Source organism: Hetaerina americana, unplaced genomic scaffold, assembly GCF_022747635.1.
Source record: "Hetaerina americana unplaced genomic scaffold, ioHetAmer1.1.p SCAF_4, whole genome shotgun sequence".
NCBI classification, from domain to species: Eukaryota; Metazoa; Arthropoda; class Insecta; order Odonata; family Calopterygidae; genus Hetaerina; species Hetaerina americana.
The window spans coordinates 93,261,594-93,282,112 of record NW_027286985.1 but is presented as its reverse complement, the minus strand read 5'-3'; the positions used below and the strand labels follow the sequence as shown (position 1 = coordinate 93,282,112).

Below are 20,519 nucleotides of genomic sequence, written 5' to 3'. Positions count from 1 at the left end.
CTGGTTTCAGTCTGTTTGAGCTTCCAAATTAACCCATGATCGAGTTTGTTCTAATAAAATAAAATTCACTACATATTACAGCAAAACTAAATAATTATAAAGTTGAAGTATAACTGAGCTGAGTATAACAAAATACCTATTGAGAATTAACAGGATGAAAGTGATCCAGGAGTTTGTAAAAGTTGTTTACTGGTAGCAAATACCTTTGTACAAAACATGGCTATGCAGTTCAAGGGGATATTTAATGTTCATAAGAGATTTTTCTTTCATCGTACTGCCTCACAACGAGTTTCTAGGTTTCAAAAAAGAAACTGTGTCATGGTGCAAATGGAATGACAGCCGATTGTCTCATAAGGACATTTGCTTCTGCCTCTGGCAAATTACGATTTCCCTCAATTGAAATTTTGGCATGATAAACTTACACTTTTTCACTTTTCTGTCTTACAGAAACAAAAAGTGTGTTTCACTGTATAAAATCCTTGGATTACCACAGAAATAATGCCACTTGAATACTGAATGAACCAATGCACTTTCAGTAAATGGGAAAATCCTCAGGCAGAAGTCCTGAGAGCAAAACAGCCACAGTTTACTCCTGGATCAAATGCTATATTTTACGACAGTTCTTTGACTTGAAAAAGCAAACAAAATGGCAAAGTGCAATGCCATGAAAGACACAAAGTTCATTTAGTAGCCATTCAGTTTAGGGCATGATTAAGAAATTAATAATAATAAAGCTTATCATTAATGGGGTTAGATATATGCCAGCAGAGAAATCCTCACATTAAGTATGAAATGAGCACAAAAAGTTACAAGAACATTACATGACAAAGTATACAAGTGATAATGCAAACAATCTTACAATGCAACGGACAACCGTTACACATAAATTTCAATGTTGAAGATATACTTCAATTGAATAGAAAGCTTAATTTACAGGTATTAAGTACTTCCTTGGTTTTTTAAAATTAATTTAGGTTGTTTATGCTTTTTAAGGGCAAAGGCAGTGTATTTTACATTTGAACAATACTGTGGCCTCACCTGAAAGAGTTAACCCATGGTTATTTGCATGAATATCATTCACTCTCGTCATTGCATATTACAATCTCTTGGTAAACATGCATCTTTTGTCAGAAAAATACCATTTTAAACTAGTGGAATTTCATTTAACAAGGACTATCAAGAGTTTCTAAGTTTATTAGATAATTTACCCAAATAGTCACCCAAGATAGCACAATAGGCAAACGAGCATAAAAGTCAAGTTAGCCCAGCCCTGCATCCATACCTTTCTAATCATATCTTCACTGATTGGGATCATTCCAGCAGACCGTTTCTCTCCAGCTAAACCCATCAGGGAGCGCATACCTTCCACTACTTCACGGCGGAGCTGTTTTATGGCCTACAATACAATGCTCTTATTAATATGCAAGTCACAACTGAAGGGGAAATCACCAATTTTCCACACAATGGTACAAATTAAGTTCTTTACATGTGCATACAAGGATTAGAGGACTTCCTTCAACTCTAACACAAAAGATTCAATTGATATCAGTGTGGAATTAGGATAACACACTAAGAAAAAATGGGACCTTACCTGAACAGCATCATACGCAACTGCTATCTTGTCTGGACCCTGGCAGATATCACTATTATTAGCAGCAGCAGCTGACTCCTTTAATTTATGTAGCAGCCTATGCAAAATTAAATTGTAGACATTGGTATACATGGAACACATTTGCATTTCACAACGCGAACAACATAATGTGTTTAGTTCAATAAAGTAATCCTCAAGGTGGAAGAAACATTTCTCGTTAGCACATGGAGATTTGAATTCCAATTCCAGACAGTAAATTCATGAAAATGTCACCCACACACCTCTACAGTGCAGAGGTATGGCTCCTATTGTCTCCCTTAGCAGAAAGTCAGAGAAAGAAAGAGAAGGAAAGGAACAGGGGGTAGAGGGGAGGAAAAATAAGAGGAGAGGTGAGGAACATCAGGAATGAAAAAGATGACAGAGAATCAAGGGGAAATTATCCACTGAGCAAGGGCCATACCTTCCTCACCCCGAAACACTTGAGTACGGTTTAAATTTTAACAATGGTTTAAGTCAAGTTCGGGCAGGAATGCAGAGGGGTTATGACTAAATCAGAGGCCATTAGCTTGGGCTGCACCCTCAGGTGTGATCATACAGCTTGATGATAATACAGTAGTGTCATAGTAGTATTAATGATAGTTTCAAATATAAATTGCATCCTGGGTTCAGCACAGTGCAAATTTGGTGATTGTGGACACAAATTACCAGTATGATGGTATCAGTGCACTCCATTAGAGCATTTCCCAGTTTGAAAAGGATTAATGTGGTCATACCAAAGGAAATTCAAACATTTACAAATCAATCAAGGGTGAAGTGTGTCAAAAAGAAAGTGAAGAAAAAGAAGGAAGAAATCAATAAGTGCTACGAAAATTTCAAAACAACACAGTCAATTTGAATGCTAATTGGTAAACTATTATTAATACTTAGTACATTTCATACCATTCCTAGATAACCACAATATTTATGAACTATCAACTTTGGAAAAAAACAATCTCCTATTATAACTGTAGAATGTCAAAAGTTTTGAAAGACACTTTCTGGTGGTGCCAGAATCATGACTCAGTCAACAACCACCATTCATAAAAAGTTATGAATGTTAGTAACCAAATCTCAAATATAAACTCAATGAGAAAGTACAGATGTTTCACAAGCTTAAGTAAATACTGTGCATTAAAACAGTAGATTAGTAAATCCTCTCAACTTAGGGCATTAATACCCATAGCTTTTGAGATACATCATCCATAGAAAGTCATAATCCATAGTAGCAATATATACTCACTGCAAAAGACCACCTGTATTTTTTGGATGGCAATGGGCTGCAAATGCACCAACTGTTATTACATGAAGCACTCCACCCTTTGTGCCAAGTGACTCATTCTGGGCCCACATACGCTGCAAATGGAGATTCACCGGAGCAAACTCAAGTGACCTATCTTCCTTACGGGAGCTAGCTTTGAAGTACACCCCTAAATGTAAAATATGTTTAATAGGCAATGCCTTGAGCCAATGTTGAATAATCATGTCACAAAACAAATCAATCAGACAATATATTGACCTCACATCTTCTTAACACTTATCAAAAGCTTCACCAGACTCATATCAGAAAAAGTACTATAACATTCTATTCCTCATATTTGCACTGAGAAGAATAAGACAATTTGTTTTCCAGCTTTAAATTTTCTTTTACTATAATAGAGTCATTATTATTTTCACTTTTCCAATGATTTTGGTCAAGTGGTGGAAGAGAAAATTAATTAAATCAACAGCAGAGTGCTATTTCCAATACCTGCATGAGCTTCAAGGCTTTGTTTTGCATGGGAATATAAGCGCAAAAGGTGCAGATGTCTATCAAGCAAAGCTAACTGCCGTCCTCGCCATGGTTCACGCAATTCCCCCACTCCAGCAACTTCCTGAAGCAACTCCTTTTCTTCTTGCATCCAGAGAGCACTAGGCAGACAGACAGAAAATGCAAAAATCAGACAGTATTAAGGTGAACAATTTTGTATGCACAATATTTCAAACTTTTGGAAAATAAATAGCACGTACAGAAGCTGTCTAGGAACTGCAAAGCACAGCCTGCTTTCAGCCATCATTTCGTGCACCGAAATATCTCCCCCAAGACCCGAATGCAGTCGAAACGAATGAATAGTGGCATTTGCATGAAGGAGAGGTAAGTTCCTAGACTGTGCAGGCAAGCGAACTGCTCCACTCCCTGGCCGAGAGCCGACCCCCCACACACCCCCAGTGCCACCCAAGGGGTTGAGCCGTGGCGGCAAGGAGAGAGAACGTCGATGGCATGGCGGCTGCCCGGCAGGTGTACTTTCAGATTGCTGCAAAGGAGTGGTCATGGTAAACTAACTTCAAGGAAACTTGGATCCATTAAGGGTTCAACCTCTTACAATACATCATTATTCGAGTCTGGACATTGGCATGTGAACACACATATGTTCATGTCTCTCAGCTCTGAAGCTAAAGAAGACCAAACCAAAGCTTATGGAAATGAAATTAAATAATTTACTTTGTAATTCCACACACTTTATTTAAAAAAACACGACCCAGGTTTCAATGTTGAACATCATCATCACCTGATGATGACGTTTAACGTCAAAACCTGGGTGATGTTTTTTTTTAAATTAAGTGTGAGGAATTACAAAGTATATTATTTCATTTCAATATGTTATGCAAATTCCATAAAGTTACGCCTGAGACAGCAAAATTCAAAGCTTATGGCCCTGGAGCAATGGGACATGAATGAAAGGCAAGGTCCTGGGATGTGTGAAGGTATAGCTGGTGTACATTGGTTCCTTCCTGGAAAAGTGATGTCTGCGTGAGATCAGCCTAAAAGTGTCGCAACATCTGATAAATAACAGAGCAAAGAAAGCTAACAGTATTCACATCAAAGGGACCAACAATGCTCTATTAACAGTTAAATATTTAGTCCATTCAAGTTGGTACAGATTTCACTGAGAGATTGATAAGCATTGCTGCCACATTACTGTTGCTTCACCAAATCCTACAAAAAATCAAAACCTAAATTTGTTTTGCAACTTTAGGAGTACAGAAAACAAAGTGAAAAGGATTTCGAGACTCACCACAGCTTGTGCTTCGGGCAGCGAGTGGACGGGTGTCGACTCGTGGCTGCCCTTCCCCCCACCGCCACTCACGAGGGACTCTCCCTCCTCCTCCATCTCAAACACCCAAACAGAAGCAGTGACAAAGCCAACGGCAGCACCACCCTCCACCACCTCGCCAGGAGGACAGGGGGAGTGTGGAGAGCGGAGGGGAAGACGACTGCGACCAGAGCTCCAGAGGGAGCCAAGGGTGGCCACAGCGGCACCAAGGGGAGTGGCCGTTCGTGATAGTCGCTCTCGAACATCATATGCTGAGATTCGTATCTTTGTCTCTGGGCCCAAGCCTTCCGACGCTCGGAAAAGAGCCGTGCTCAGGAACACTGGATTACTGCTCCTCTGTGGGGTGAACAGTGTAGTAATTATTCAAAAAGAGCAAATGGCAGGTTCTCAGTTCAGAGAGTTCATTTCACTTGCCTAATCACAGAGGAAGCATCATATGACAACATGAAGTCCCACAGAGACCACTCGTAGACGAGCAAGCACACACTAATAACTGAAAAAACTGAGCTCTATTAAAACGGGGCTTGCTGGAAAATTTTAATTTCGGTCTTTCATTTTGATTTTTGACCAGGGCACATTTCATAAATGTTTTCTCACAAAGCTTTACTGGTGGTTCAGTAAATCTGGTGGCTAACTCACTCAGTGACAGATTTGATGGATTCTGGGTTCAAACTTCATGCTTCCCACTCAAAACATCCATGAGGAATAATTTCCACTGCTTTTTGGTGAAAATAATCAAACACATTTGGTTTCAGAAGCATTGTCTAAAGCAATTTCTACTGGAGCAGAAACTTGATTCATTTTTTAATAAGCTGCCTATCATCTTCAAAACACAACTAGTTCCTCTTTTCATTTGAATCTGATGGTTTCCTCGGATGCATAGGCACTTGAAATATGTAGTATAAAATCCATTTGTCAATTGGGATTCAATTACGATTCAAGATGGAAGCAGATTCTCCATCTGCCCCAAAATCAATCATTCAATGACAGGAAAAGGTGTCTTTAGGCTATATGAAGCAATGAGAAGGGATGAAGGCTTTTGTGGGATTAATACACAATAATAAAGATTTATTGAACTTCATGCATTTTAGGGATCCCTGAAGGTGGCATTTTGCCATTGGGAGATAGTTCTGCTGTAAAATATGTGGCCGACACAAAATGCCTTTCTTTATATCAGTGTCACAAGCCAATGGACATATTGCTTACATAGTTACACATGACAAAAAAATAAAATACTAACACAAAATGAGTACTTACTTCCACCACTTCAGTCCTAGCGCATTCAACCCAGGCACCTTCGAGAGGAATAAAAGCATGGATGAGTAGCATAGGGTTTGGAGGTCGTCCATGCCCATCGCATAACAAATTGTCACAAGAGAGAGACACTTCACACAGAGGCACCTCTGATGGATCTGAAAAATTGAAAGAAAAAACAATGATACAATTTCACTACATAAAGAGCAAAAACATTCATACATGTACATTTTTTAAACTGAATATTCATTAAGAATGCATGAAACAAGAAGTATTGACATTTGTGGGTACCACTTACGTATTTAGCCCCTAGCAAAATGTACAATATAAACCAATCCCTCATTATCAACGAGGGAGAGCGATTCCAAAAAACTTGCTTGTACGTCAAGCTACATAAGCTGAGATGTGAATTTTATAACCACTTTTTTATCACACACTCTTCTTGAAAAGGCAAAAAACTTGGCAGTGAAATGAAAAATTAAGAGGGGCAAAGTCATACTTAAACCCAGAAAGAGGTCCCACACCCAAATAAGTGAATTTCAATGCAATACCAGCTAGCATAAAGAGATACATACAAGGGCATATACTTGACATGATTTCGAATGAAACTCAAAATCCTGTCAAGTCAATTTTTTGAAAATGAAAGGACAAATAAGATGATCTTTACCGAGCGTTGTTCCTTGTTTAAGCCTCCATGCATGGATATCAAGATGCAGGTCACCCATGGATGGGGAGAGCAGAGAGGAGGACAATGAAGTGATGGATGACGGCTGGGGTGACCCACGTCGACGAAGGCGCAGGGCTTCTATGGAATGTCGGAGGGAGAGAAGGCGTGCTCGCACACAGTCATGGCCAGCATGCCTCAGTGCCCTCACCCATCCATCTCGCTCCTCCTCAGAGAGGGCCCCGAGCTGCTGGTGCTGCTGTCCACTGCCCCCATCAAACACTGCGCAAGACAAAGGGATTCCAGCGGGCAGAAGTATTGCAACTGCTGGTTGGTCTCTTTCATGGGCAAAGGTACGCACAGGCAAAGCATTTCTCATACTTACCGAGAATAAACGGGTAGTAGAAAAGTTCACCATGACTTGTGCCATTATTGCCGGTGGGAGTGGTAGGGGTTCCGGAAGGGCTTGTGATGCCCGGACCTTGAAGTGCCGGGATGGGCACCTCTCCTTCTTCCTCGATCCGAACTGTGCATTGCTCCAAAACTATCAATCCAGCAGGTTCCGACCACTGCTCTCGTCCCTTCAGGTAAAACAAAAGATTTCCACGCAGACGGCACCATCGCTCTGTGCTGACTGATAAATCAAGGATGTTATTAGAGTCACTTTTACAGCAATGACTGGAGATTGAAAACACTGATTAGATAATCACATTTCTTCCCCATAAATACTACTTCACCAAATCCAGATGGCCAAAAAGAGGAGTCACAATGAAACCAAAGACATGTATTAACTTGAAACTATAAATAACTTTATAAATGAAAAATAATTAATTTTAGGCTTATATATTTTTAAGGATGATCAGGTTTTTTCAGTGAAAACAGGTACAGTCTCTGAAATTTTAAAAAATGTTCACAGAAATAACTTTGATAATTCACGCAGCAAAAATCTTCGACCGAGCCAAATCGCCTCCCTCAGCAAAACCGCCAGTGTGTCAATGCTGATTGAAATTAACACTCTCCTATTCTCTGCGTGTGCAAGTGGTATTTATAGATCACTGATAAATTTCAGGTTCACGGGTTTGCAGGAACCAATTGGAGTTTCTCACATCATGTCGACACTGAGATGAGTGTGGTGCTAAACCAATGCATTTTAAAACTTCACACATGGCACCAATTTTGGCATTCTGTGGTAGGGCAATTAGAAATCATTTAATGAGAGTGGTCTGGCTGTGAGAGCCCAAATCTCATTTCTCCAACCATCAAGTTCTTAACTTTAATTTCATTGCATAGGAGATTATGACAAGGTCACCTGTACATGGACAGTATTTCTGCTTGATGATGTCCCAACATTTTTTAGGATTAATGTAAACCAATGCAATCAACATGGCAACAGAGTGCCAACAAATCTCACTTAAAAACGATTTTTGCAAGGCCCACGGAGGAGTACCATCCACAGTCATGTTTGCCTTAAGTCACCTGCAGCCATGTGATATAATGTCATTATGTATCCATAGACCGCACAAGAGTACCACCCACTGCCTTCATTACACTGAACTGCCAAGGATGAATTAAAAGAGAAATTTTTGGAAGAAAATACTAACAAATTCAAGTCTGATGAACAATCAGACAGGTAAGGCAGACTCTGTTTTCTATCATTTGTGAGACAGAAAGTTCAGGTGTCCATTACACTCATTTCAAACTGTTCCGGGTCTTGACGGGAATGAATTCAATACTCCAATGACCGTGATTTTATAGAGAACCCCACCATTCTTCCTTCCATATTGACCTTCTCTCAAAGAATGAAACCAAATAGTCCAAGACTTTCAACTTGCTCCACAAGACAGTTTTTCACTGGTCAGAGCAAAAAATAAAATAAATTAATCTCTTTAAAGAATCAGAACTAGTTTATCAGAAGAGGAAACTGGCAAACACCCAATAACCATGGCAAAGGAAATTTTTTCCAATTGCCTTGAATCAATGCTCACTGTTCATTAGTAATCAATCACTAGACAACCTTATCTAAACAAAGAGTGGGTCTCCATAGGCATTTAATTCAGCTGACTTTTGACAAGGTAGTTTCCTTATCAACTGTCCATAAATAGATTTTGTTCGTTGTGATGTAGAAGTTATACAGTGACATATTTCATTACGTAAAATAAAAACACATACTGAAATTTTCCACAAAATTTAATGTTGTCCAAACTGTTTTGAAAGACCTAACTGTGACCAAAATACTGCGTTGACAACATTATCAAAATGAATACATGAGAAGTTGAAGTTAATGCATCACAATTCAGTGTTGAATATTGCTACATGTTTTCTTCTATTAGTATGTCACCTTGGCAAGAAGTATCAATGCCTACAATATTCTAATGGGATATTTTCCTGTTCCCGCCACTTTGTCAACCTCCCATTACCTGTTGCCACCGAGTTCAAAAAGAGAGCTACTGAATATTTCTTCCTAGATAAATGCATTACCCAATGAAACTAATTATTTAATAGAGTACACTAAAAATAGATTCAATGGAATTTTATTGTTTTGTTTTTGAGCAATTATTTGAGGAAATAAAGCATGTAGTAGATCCCATCAACTTTATCACATGCATTTAACTGTGTGCAAATGCTTTATATCTTTCAGTTTGAAGCAGTTCCAGTGTGCATGGATGGCAGAACATTCTATTGAATGTAAGAACCCATAGAAATGAAATATTAATTTCCAAAACATTGATCCACATCTGTAGGAACATTCCAAGTTTAAAATAGTTGAATAATACACTGAATCTGTAAAGCTGGCTCAAAATAAATGTAGCGAAATACAGATTTGTAGCAGACATGCCCATAGGTATTTGCTATAGCTTTTGTGTGCATGCCATTTGATATTGAGGCAACAACTAACATCAAGATGACTGCAATGAATACAAACAAAATCAAGTGTTACCTCATTTGTACAGGGCCAAAAAAAATCAAAGCATAACTCATTCCCACCTGTATTCAGAGTTGTTTGGGGTAGTTTGAACAGCACATCTTACAGCAGAATGGTGTAAGGGAGTTTGAGTACTCGCGGATCGAGCTGGTGCGGTGGCTATCATACTGGCTTCCCACCCAGAGGGGTTCAAATCCTGGCGGTGTTGAATATTTTTCAGAGGTATCTCGATCCCTACTTGAGGTGCTTTGTGGAGGGAACTTTGAGTGAGTACGCCGTCGGTCGGATGGGACATTAAGCTGCAGCCCCTTGGCGCCTTTTGTAAAGAGTAGGCTAATGCCGATGCTGGGTTTCTCTCCACCCTTCATCCTTTCCTGTCCATTCCTAATGGTGCAACTGACCTCGACTGTCAGTCACCTCCCCTAAATACTACTATTACTTGAAGCTATCACCAGCACAACCAGCATTACCATTCTGCCAGAGGATGTGCAGTATCAATTAGTTTGTATGAATGATGCCAAATTTGAATTACAATCAATTATGCATTAATTTCTTCTGCCACTGTTTATCATTTCTAAAATGTAAAGATAGATATGCACAAACTTAAAATAATAATATGATAAAACGAATGACAGGGATATGACGAGGATAAAAATTTGAAGAGGTCACATTTGCAAAATTTGTTATGAAGGTTTCTAAAATGCCACCATCAAGACTTATCATATCTTTCCCTAGGGAAATGTAAATAAATGCCACTCTTTCACAAGCGGAAAATATGTACTTAGCTTGTTCTCAGTTATCTTTGTAATGATTACATAGTGAATATCAATTCATAACAGTTAAAAGGTCTCAAGTTTAAAAGTGGAATCACTCAAAATAGTTGTCATCCAAATTTGCAATGCCTTCATGTAACAATTTATTTCTTTACTGTCAGTTAGATGCATTGTCATCTGCTACACTGAAAAGGTAACTGTGGATTTTATAAGCAATGTTTTTATTTTGTGCAAAGCAAAAATGTTAATTTTGGAAATTAAAATGATACAGGCAGCTCATATATGCAAATTCTATGACCAAGAACCATTACCTTTAATCAAAATGGAACATATTTAACTAGCTTCAACACAAGATAGTGCAATTCATCAAGAAAAATATTTAATACACTAATAGCATCATCTAAAATATATTTATACAAAAGCTCAAAGTTTGATTGCACAGAGAATGAATAGTTCATGTTCTTTTTTAAAAAGAATGATTATTGTTGAATACAAAACTTAAGAGCACATAGGCACACTGACGCGAGTTCCACATTTCACATTGTGCTTATTTTAATCTTAGTACACAGATACCAGGCAAACAAATGAGATCACTGTTCTTCGAAAATCACCAAGAAAAGATACATGAAAACATTTGAATCCAAATACTCACAATGGACAACTCTCAAATTGTTAATAGGCCATTAAATTTGCACTTACACGCTTCCTTTTTATTTAGAAATTAATAACAACACTTAATATAATGGAAAATTTTCAACAACCTAAATCTATAAAAAAATGACTAGAATCTTAAAAATATGAAAATATAAAATGACGGGCAAGCATCACTTATTTTTCTAATTGCAATAAATGCATTTCATTGTGCAAGCAAAATAATGAGTGTTATAAATGAAAAACAACTCTAGTGCTGAGCATAAGCTTCATGATTATAATGACAGTTATCTGCAGCAATAAGAGGCTGACCAACAAAAATCACCCAACAAAATGACTCCTCAATGGCTCAGGGAAATATCAAAACTAAAATCAACTGATAGCAAAATGCACAACTCCTAACCAGCCAACTTCTACAATCACCATGCAGTGATTTTCTTGGGTATCCCCCGAGTCTTTGCATACAAACATTCAGGAAACCCAAGCTAAAAAAAAAACTAGATAATATTTCCATGCATTCTAATTAAGTTTGAAGTTGCTATTGCAATGTACAGGCTGAATAAGATCAATGGTAACTTGTAATGAGAACCCTAAGTATTTACTTAACTGAATTTCTGAGAAATATATTATAAAGAAGACCTTATAATAGTTAGGTAGCAATCCATACATCCCTTTTCTCATAACATAATTAATACGAATTAAGTGCTCAATAAAAATTCAAAGATGCTCCATTTTAATGGCCTTTAATGCCACAGTTGGCACAGAAGCCAGTTCATAAAGTTCACTCTCGCTTACTGACTTCAGAGACATTCTGCCAAAAGCTGAGATATGGTATTGCATCCTTATTTGAAAAAAAGAAAAGTGGGTAAAGAGTGACAGGTCAGTGTTTAGTGGGTTTAGTTTCATGGGACTTGTCTAATAAACAATTCCTATACATATATGATGACAAACACGCCAGTGCAAACTGAATACAAGCAACGCAAGTGCAAATCCTCAATGGTAGTCAAAGAAAGAATGTTGCATGGTCATGATATTTTTTCCCTTGTTCACTAATCTTCAATTTAAACAAAGGAAAGAAACGGATTACATGTACTTTCCTTTAGTCCCATGTGACACTTTAGTAAATGATTCTAAGAGAAGAGAGAAGACATTAACTACATGATAATAAGATGCCCCCACATACATGCAATAGCCAATGGAGAAACCAGAGATCAGAAGCAAAAAAGAAACATGCAGGGAAGCAAAATCATGCCAGCTGCTAAATACCAGGTCAATAAAACCACAATAATATTGCATGTTAAACACTTTTTATTTTTGGTAACACAAGTGCCAATCACCAAATCAGTAAACCTAAGCTGCACACCCCAATCATCGTGAACAGTGAACAGTAATAGACTCTAGGTACATGACAGAAGTTGCAGGCTAATGACAGTGTATCTGGATCTGAGATTAGACCCATAATAATGAGATAATTAAGAAACTGTGATAGCTGTGCATAGCAATGAGGGTCTTGACTACACGGAATCATATTTGCCCAGTTTTAGTAAATAATGCAGCCATTCATTAGGACTGATAATTGTCTATTCCTGCCACATTTTTATCAATTGCACAATCTTTCGCGAATTGATAACTTTTGGATATTTGTTAAATTGTAAAAATGAAAATTTTTCCATATGCATTTGGCTCTGCTTTACCAAGCAAATGGAAAATGGGCAAATTAAGTTTTCCATGAACAAGGCCTTCACTGCCATTCCTCCAAACTAGGTAACCATAACCAGTCTATCAAAGTGTGTGATGAGCAATAAGTGGCTGTAGATGGACAGCGTTTCATTGAAATCTAAAGCAATACCTTTATTATTTGTCCCTCGATAGCAGCTCAGCTCACGAAGATGGGACCTTTTGGCCCTTTTGCTCTCATTCCCTGCAAAGTTTTATAAATCACTGAACAAAAACAAATTCTACAACATTCATATTATAAGAAAGAGGCTGGAAAACTAAATGAGATTCAAAAATCATCACCTAAAAATAAAATATATGCATTACATTATGATGCTGACTAGCAATTAATTAGTAGAAATATCTCTGAGAATTTCCACTCATGAAAACACCATTGTCAAGACTTTGTTTCATCATAGGGAGAGCTCTTCTGATTGAGTAGTTACAATTGGTCATAATTGCTTTTTATGATTAATCAAGTTATTAGTACCACAAGATATCTTCACTCACATTAATGAACGTTAATAAATTATGAATAATAAAAATGGCAATGGCAATTAGCAACCTTGTCAGTGATAATATGCAAATAACAAAATTTATACCAACAATTTCCAAATCATTTCAATGCTCCACTGCATTTCAAAGGTATCACACCTTTGAAAATGTAAAACTTTCATTGGACCATACTTGCTTTGCTGGCCAGAATAAGAGTTGATACACAAAACTAACATGGTTTCAACAAAAACTTAACCATGTTACAAAAGATGATTTGGTATTATCTTACCATCATGCTTGCCAGCCATTAGTCGTTTATCAATGAAAATATATCATATGATTCATTCTCTTACATATATGGACATGATGACCACCTCAACCAAATTATGACAATTTTACACCATGCTCGATTAATTGGGTAAAATACTAGTCCGTGAAAAACAAGAAAATTTCAACTCCAATCATCTCTCTCCAAAATGCGACAAATTTGTTATCAATCCATGGGGATAAATTAGGCCTCCCAATAATTGCTTCATTTCCAGGAGTCACAGTGTGTCTGAGTGTTCATGACCTTGTTGCATTCACTGAAGCGATTCGAACAGATAAAAGCTACCACCACAGAAATACACATGCCATACTGGTCAAGGGTGACAACGACCAATATGAGACATAGAAAATTTTCACATAAAAGATAAAAATTCTGAAGGCAAGATACACCTCCGCCACTAACTCCAGTGAAATGGAAAAAGTTTTTTCCCCAAATGACCTTATTTGACATGCCAGGAAAAGGGCCATTTCTGTATTTCCACCAGTAAGAGAGAAATGGAGGAGTATGAAGAATATATAATACCTTCCACACATAAACTCACATACCAACACAAAATCTGATAATAAAACTGGCTAATGCCAATTTAAATGCTAGGTATAAAATCAATAAGTGAACATCATCAATACCAGACAAAACTGCAGTTGCAAAAGAATTACATTTTATCAACCCGAAGTTCATTTTTTTGCTCAAAACATTTTCCTTTGTTTTTTTTCATTTCTTTCATTAGCTTATGTTAGCATCTAGATTCAACATTTGGTGCTCTCCTGCATTTTCATTCAATAGCTAACCATAAATTAAGAGGAGTGTTTAAACTTGCACTCGCATAAAGCTACACACACCTTTGGAAAATTTGAAGTAAACTTAAATGCCACCCTTTACAAACAGTAATTTCAATAAAGATTCAACAAAATGCTCACTAAGCAATGCTTTCCATTAAAATGTTGAATAACCATAAAAATTACCAAAAATTTTGCATCTGTATCCCTGAAAATTAAGCTTTTTGTCCATCAACTACTACTTCTTCAGTATTTCATGCTCCAAAGGAGTCCAATTCACACCTAAATGTGATGACATTAGAAATCACAATAGTATTTGGATGGGATCTTCTCGTCTGATTGATCTTCTCGTCTGATTATCTCTCATCAAAACACAGATTTATGGGAATATATTTCCAACCAATGTCTTTTGAGTCATTATAACTAAGTAAAGTTATGAAAATTCAAACAACACAACCATAATAAACAATCGAAAATTGTCAAATTCAATTTTCCACACTCCATTATCATTCACTAATCCAAATCATTTTAATCATAATAATCTTGAAATTTAAAATAATTCATAAATTAAGCCCAATGACCTCCAGATTATCAAAGGAGAAATATTTTAAAAATACATAGGGAAATAAAGAAAAGGGAGGCATTAATTCCACAGTAACCCAACTTTAAATTCTCAATAAATGACAGTCGAATAACTCTGGTACAAAATTGCGTAAGTTAGCAAGGGTAGAATGCTCGAGCTAAGACATTTCATCTCAAAGACTACACCACTAGGCTTTCAGATCCCATCATCCAGATAGCCCAATTAATATCTTCGAAAAAGTCATTATTGATTTGGAAGGCAAAATTAAAATACAGGTATTTATATGTAGAATTATGGTTGAACAATGCAAAATATAATTTTGATTAATACAGCAAAATTTGATTCACATCTTCCATGGAAGTCATTGTACCACAAAATAACAGCCCATTATTCTTCAATTACCATTCATACAATCAAAAGAATATTTGAATCTGTGGTCAGAGCATTAGATATATATTTGTGACATTGTGATGATATTATGGCAGAAGACTGAGAATCAAGAAGTAAAAAAGAAATTATAATCGGTATAAATAGACTGACCCAAAGGTATAGATATAGAAGTTAGATGGACAGGCATGTAATTACTACCAATTAATGCAACAAAAAGAATTTGCATTAAATTAAAATTTTCCACATTAATTTAAAATACAGGATTTTCTCAAACTATGCTTAACTTCAGAGTGCCTTCCTCATGAAAAAGTACCACAAGTCCAGATGTGTGCAAGCAAACATTTTATTCTCCCATGTAAATCCTAAGAAAGAGAGGGTGATACCTCATTCAGGAAGACAATTAAACATTTCAAATCAAATGCTGGCCTATTCCTCATTTGCAGATATATAGGACACAGGTGTCCCCTGCAGAACTTGTGGGGAAGTAAGAGTACTGTTTAAGAGAGTGATCATCAATTTTTTCTTCACATAATTAATGGGCAAAAATTAAATTTGATTTTTTATGGTCAGCTTGATGTGCCATGAACATGTGGTACACGTTGCATTGATTTAACTCAATTATTTCATCTGCAGCAGCCATTGGTAGATGAGCCCAACCTCAAAAGGACACAATGAAACCTTAATTTACATGCTCGTACAAGACCTGGCCTCTGGCTAGTTCAGTTAAATGACTAGTTCAGTTCAGAGAAAAGTCTATCAAGAAGAAGCTGCAAGTCACACGTATTAATCCAATTTAATCTTCATCAGTGTGTCTCAGTCAACGGGTTGAGATTGGAGACACTTTACTCCAAGCTTCTTTTTCCTTGCTACGAGAGAGAGTTCCTTGACAATTGCATGATTTTAAGGTGGTCAAATTTTTTAACTTCCTCCACTGAAATGAAATGGAGCAATCTAATATTGCATTATATCAATCAATTAAGGGTTTCATATTGCACCTTGCACTCCCATCTTTGATTAGACACCGATTATAATTTAGAAATCAATCCCTGTAATATCCTTTTACAGAGTGATATCCCAGGACCAATTGATATCAAAATATAAGGAGCAAGTATGCTGCAGAAAATCAAACTTAAAATATTATTGAGAATTTAAAATTAAGGTGCACAAAATACATCAATCCTGATAGAAATGCCAAATTATTGTAGATTATTTCAAATTCATATGTTCTTCATCCCTTTAGAGGGCATCACAAAAATGTTTTTCATGTCTAGGGTTTAGACTAATAGTCAATTGCAATAAAGAAAAAACTGTTTGGAAGAGAGGTGGAACGGCACAGTTATGACCAGCACCTTGGCAACGCTAAAATCCTGTACAAAAGAAAATATGGGTAAGAGGATGCCCCTTCTCATTTAATCAATGTTTATTTATGCCATTATCTATGGTGTACTTTCTCAAGGATTTGCAATTAATCCCTACTCACTTGATGAAAGTGATTCCCAATGGTTTCAAAAGGGGCCGCATTTCAAAATTCCATTTAAAAATCTTCATGCCCTTTCAACAATACATAGTGGCCTTAATCTTTGAACAAAAAACTGCCATAAATAAAATAATATGTGGGAACCTGGTAACCAGATGGGCTTTCCTTTTCCTGCGGTTTCATGAGGCTCTAGGGAAAAGAATATGTACTCTTTTCACTGGTTCCATACATTTAGCAAAATATAATTGATAGTTTTTATAACATTGATGAAAGATGATTCATAACATATGATCATGCTGCTGCAATCTACGCTATCATTGGCTAAGGAAGCTAAGTTGTTTCGGAAGAAATAAATAGCCATCAAATAATACAGTTACAGGCGTAACATGGTGGAGAACCTTCATGATGAAAGAAAATACTGCTTTTCCACACAGAATATTTTTATTATGACCTATATTTCATCACAGCGTAACATTGCCAGTTGATGGAAGATGAACCTGTACATAATACTTGAAGATGCTATGCTGTAGCAAAACCTAGTCGTAATAAAAAAACTCCATGTGGAAAAGCAAACCATCATCTTCCATCAAATAGCCATTACTGGCAATGACGAGCTTCCAAATTTAACTATATTACAGAACCCAAGAAGTTAGCCCTAAAATATGTTCACCTTACTTGGTGAGAAACAGTACATAGGCAGCTACACATAGCAATCAAAAGGTCACTTTTAATGATACAACATTTCAAAAACAGCTAAAACATTTTAATCAAAGTCCCAATGCATATCATTTTTTCACAAAAACATGAAATTATTGTATAAAATATTAGTTTCAGAAACAAGTTGGTTTCCAAAAGAGCTTTTTTGAAGGAATTATGACGGGAAAACCAGCATGTAAAGGGCAATCATTAAACCTTAACAATGGATCAAACACTTCTGAGATGAATCAATGACAATATCAGAATAAGTAACGGGAGGGATATTCGAGTTGAGGGCAGAAGAACCTTAAGAATAACTTTTATGGCAAATACCACCCAGAGCATTGACATGATTTAATACAGTGCCTGTAAGGGGCTATGGCTACACAGCTAAAGCCCCTTATGTTATTTTAATTGCCTTTATATGTTGTAGTTCCAAGAATTACCATACATATGGAGAGCACAGCAATATTTAATCTCACCAAACATTATGAAATACTATTTTATAAATTAACTTAAATTATACCAAGTAATTGGGACAGAAAAATATCATCTAATAATTACTTCTTTTTTTACATATTCACTGTGTGTGTTGAGAATTCATACAAATAATTTTTTCAAGTAAGCAGACAAAACTTGCACAAATGAAGTAAAACCCTAAGACAAGTCATTTTTCAGCCACAAATTTAAGACTGATAATATTGGAGACCATGGACAGAGGAAACGAAATGCTAATTATGACAAACTGTAGGTCCCCATTTCTTTAAGCGATTTACTTTTTCTGCCATAAATATGAGCCAAAATTACTCATATGGGTATAACTATCTGAATTAACAGAATCTATTTCTACGTAGAATTACCCCGGCAATCATCCCTGAAAAATGCTGGTTCTTACAAAGGATGTATAAAGTAGTGCTTGCCTTTGAAAATAAATTATTTGTAAACAAATTCGAAAAACTGCTCTAGACCTTAAAGTTATTATTGTTAAGCAACAAGCATGTTTTTTTTAGGAATTTCTAACCCATATGGAACGAAAGACCCATCATGAGAATGGCACAGCACAAATATAGGCTGAATGTATTAAGCATGCCGGTCGATAGTGTTAAAAATATTAAATCTGACGTTGAGAGAACAGAAATGTCATTATCGGTCATCAGAACACATGTCAGAGAGTAAATTAAACAGAGGTTCCAATTATCTACAGAAGCTAGAGATATAGAAACGTTAAAGTTTCTTTTCAAAATTAAAACTTAGTAACTGCAACAAATAACGCCCGAAACTACATTACAGTGCACAATTTCGGCCCCATTAACATATTTTACCACATAATTTACAATAATAAAAATACAAGGCTGAACGAATGCACGTCTGTCATGCGAATTCTAAATATACGTACAATTAAACATATGCTGCATTTTCAAAGCCTTACATATTAACATAAACATGCAGGAACAAGCAGTAATAGATAATGCGGTATCGTAGTCTTTATGCTCATGCTTCAACACGATGTCACCGAGAACTAAACGTTTCGTAAAAAAGAGTTTAACGGTCTTCAGATACTTAAATTTCACATTATACTACATATTAAAACAAGGCATTCGCCCCAACTTTCCCTTTAATAGTTATTAACAACCTACAGAACAGTTACCATATTCAGAAAATATTTTTTTCTCGAAACAAACAGGGGTATAATACTTACTTTCGGTCCTCCTAAAGAAACCTTCCTGTCTTTCACGAAGAAAAAGTATCCCTTCTTTGTCGAACTTTTGTGAAGGTTGGACTGCAAGCGTAATTAACTCTTGCTTGTTAAACCTCATCTACAATTAAGAGTAAACATACTGATCAAATTAACAATTCCAACTCGAAGACTAGCCGCTTTGAACACTAAAACTACAATTGCTGAAATATAATTTATTTCGTTTCTGATTATTCAACAACGCTATAAAAGCCATCAATATTCTGCGCCAGAAGCACAACATGAAATATTCCAAAAACACTTCTAAATACACTTTTCCATCCTACCTTAATGAAAACGTCAAAACGGGTTCACTACACCCATGTTTATTTTTTTAAAGTAGTAATAACGAATTGAAGCTTATATATACTCCCACAGCAAAACAGCATTTTAAAAAACATTCTTCTGAGACACTACGTTGAGATATTGTGACATGACTCGACCTCATCACCACATTATCAACCCCATTCCCTTCAGCCCAGCCGAACTACTACTGACCTACGCTTTCCGCCATACCAATTTCTTCCTTTATTGACGCATACCGTAGCAGCGGGAATTTAAAATATCCTACGCAGTACCTATACACTGAATGAAATATGCGCCAATAGAAAGTTAAGTATGCTAGCGTTCTGGATTGGCGATATATATATATGCAATATTATTCTAACCAGAAGTGGGCATTAATTTTTAAAGAGCAATGCGAGGGCAATTTTATCTCATTCCTGTGTTTCTTGTTCACTACTAAGAATAGCTGTCCACTGTTCCTCTTCTACCTTCATTGTAAACTGCTGACATTTTTACAATTTCGTTTCTAAAAACTTCAAATACAAAGTTTAAAACAACGTATAGCATTCGTCCTTTCTACGAAAAAGATTTATTCAGAGAGTACCTAGGATTTTATTTAATGATGGACCGTGACGGACAACAGAACAGTTTTTCTTGCGGCAATTCTAATTAATATTATCACTTAATACTAAGATGACACTGTACAACGATAACCAAAATGGAAGGTTTTGTTTTATCTTCAATTATTTACACTAAAATTTTATCTCAGAATCATCATTTAAATTAGATAATTTATTTTTAATACAAAAATCAACTGTGATATAAGTAATATCTCATAAATTACCTTAAAGATTTCCCTCGAACAAAGGAAATATTTCGCTACTGGTTCTTGGTAAACTGAAGTGCATACTTAAAGTGATCGGCAGGATTTAATGTGATTAAAGTTGTAACGGTGATGCAAAGACAACATTTCTCTCACTTTTCTCCATCTCAACAAAAAATATTAAAGAATCGTCCCTTTTCGGATTCCTCCTCAGTAATCATAATTTTT

General features: G+C 36.3%; 1 protein-coding gene across 3 annotated transcripts in view; it reads right to left on the bottom strand.

Annotated features, from left to right (window-relative positions):
- The window catches only part of LOC139692428 (inositol polyphosphate-4-phosphatase type I A), a 48,587-nt gene extending 28,901 nt beyond the window's left edge, over positions 1-19,686 (bottom strand). For 2 of the 3 annotated variants that reach the window (XM_071590606.1, XM_071590607.1), the window contains exons 1-12: positions 19,471-19,686; positions 19,148-19,265; positions 12,837-12,908; positions 7,026-7,274; positions 6,644-6,922; positions 5,980-6,134; positions 4,684-5,058; positions 3,638-3,921; positions 3,378-3,538; positions 2,871-3,057; positions 1,592-1,688; positions 1,283-1,396 (exon numbers count right to left, since the gene is read on the bottom strand). In XM_071590606.1, coding sequence (XP_071446707.1) covers positions 1,283-1,396; positions 1,592-1,688; positions 2,871-3,057; positions 3,378-3,538; positions 3,638-3,921; positions 4,684-5,058; positions 5,980-6,134; positions 6,644-6,922; positions 7,026-7,274; positions 12,837-12,908; positions 19,148-19,265 — 2,091 coding nt within the window. In that variant the 5' untranslated portion in view covers positions 19,471-19,686. The remainder of the gene's footprint in view (positions 1-1,282; positions 1,397-1,591; positions 1,689-2,870; positions 3,058-3,377; positions 3,539-3,637; positions 3,922-4,683; positions 5,059-5,979; positions 6,135-6,643; positions 6,923-7,025; positions 7,275-12,836; positions 12,909-19,147; positions 19,266-19,470) is intronic. The other variant, XM_071590609.1, reaches the window with a different exon arrangement.
- Positions 19,687-20,519: the final 833 nt, after the last annotated feature.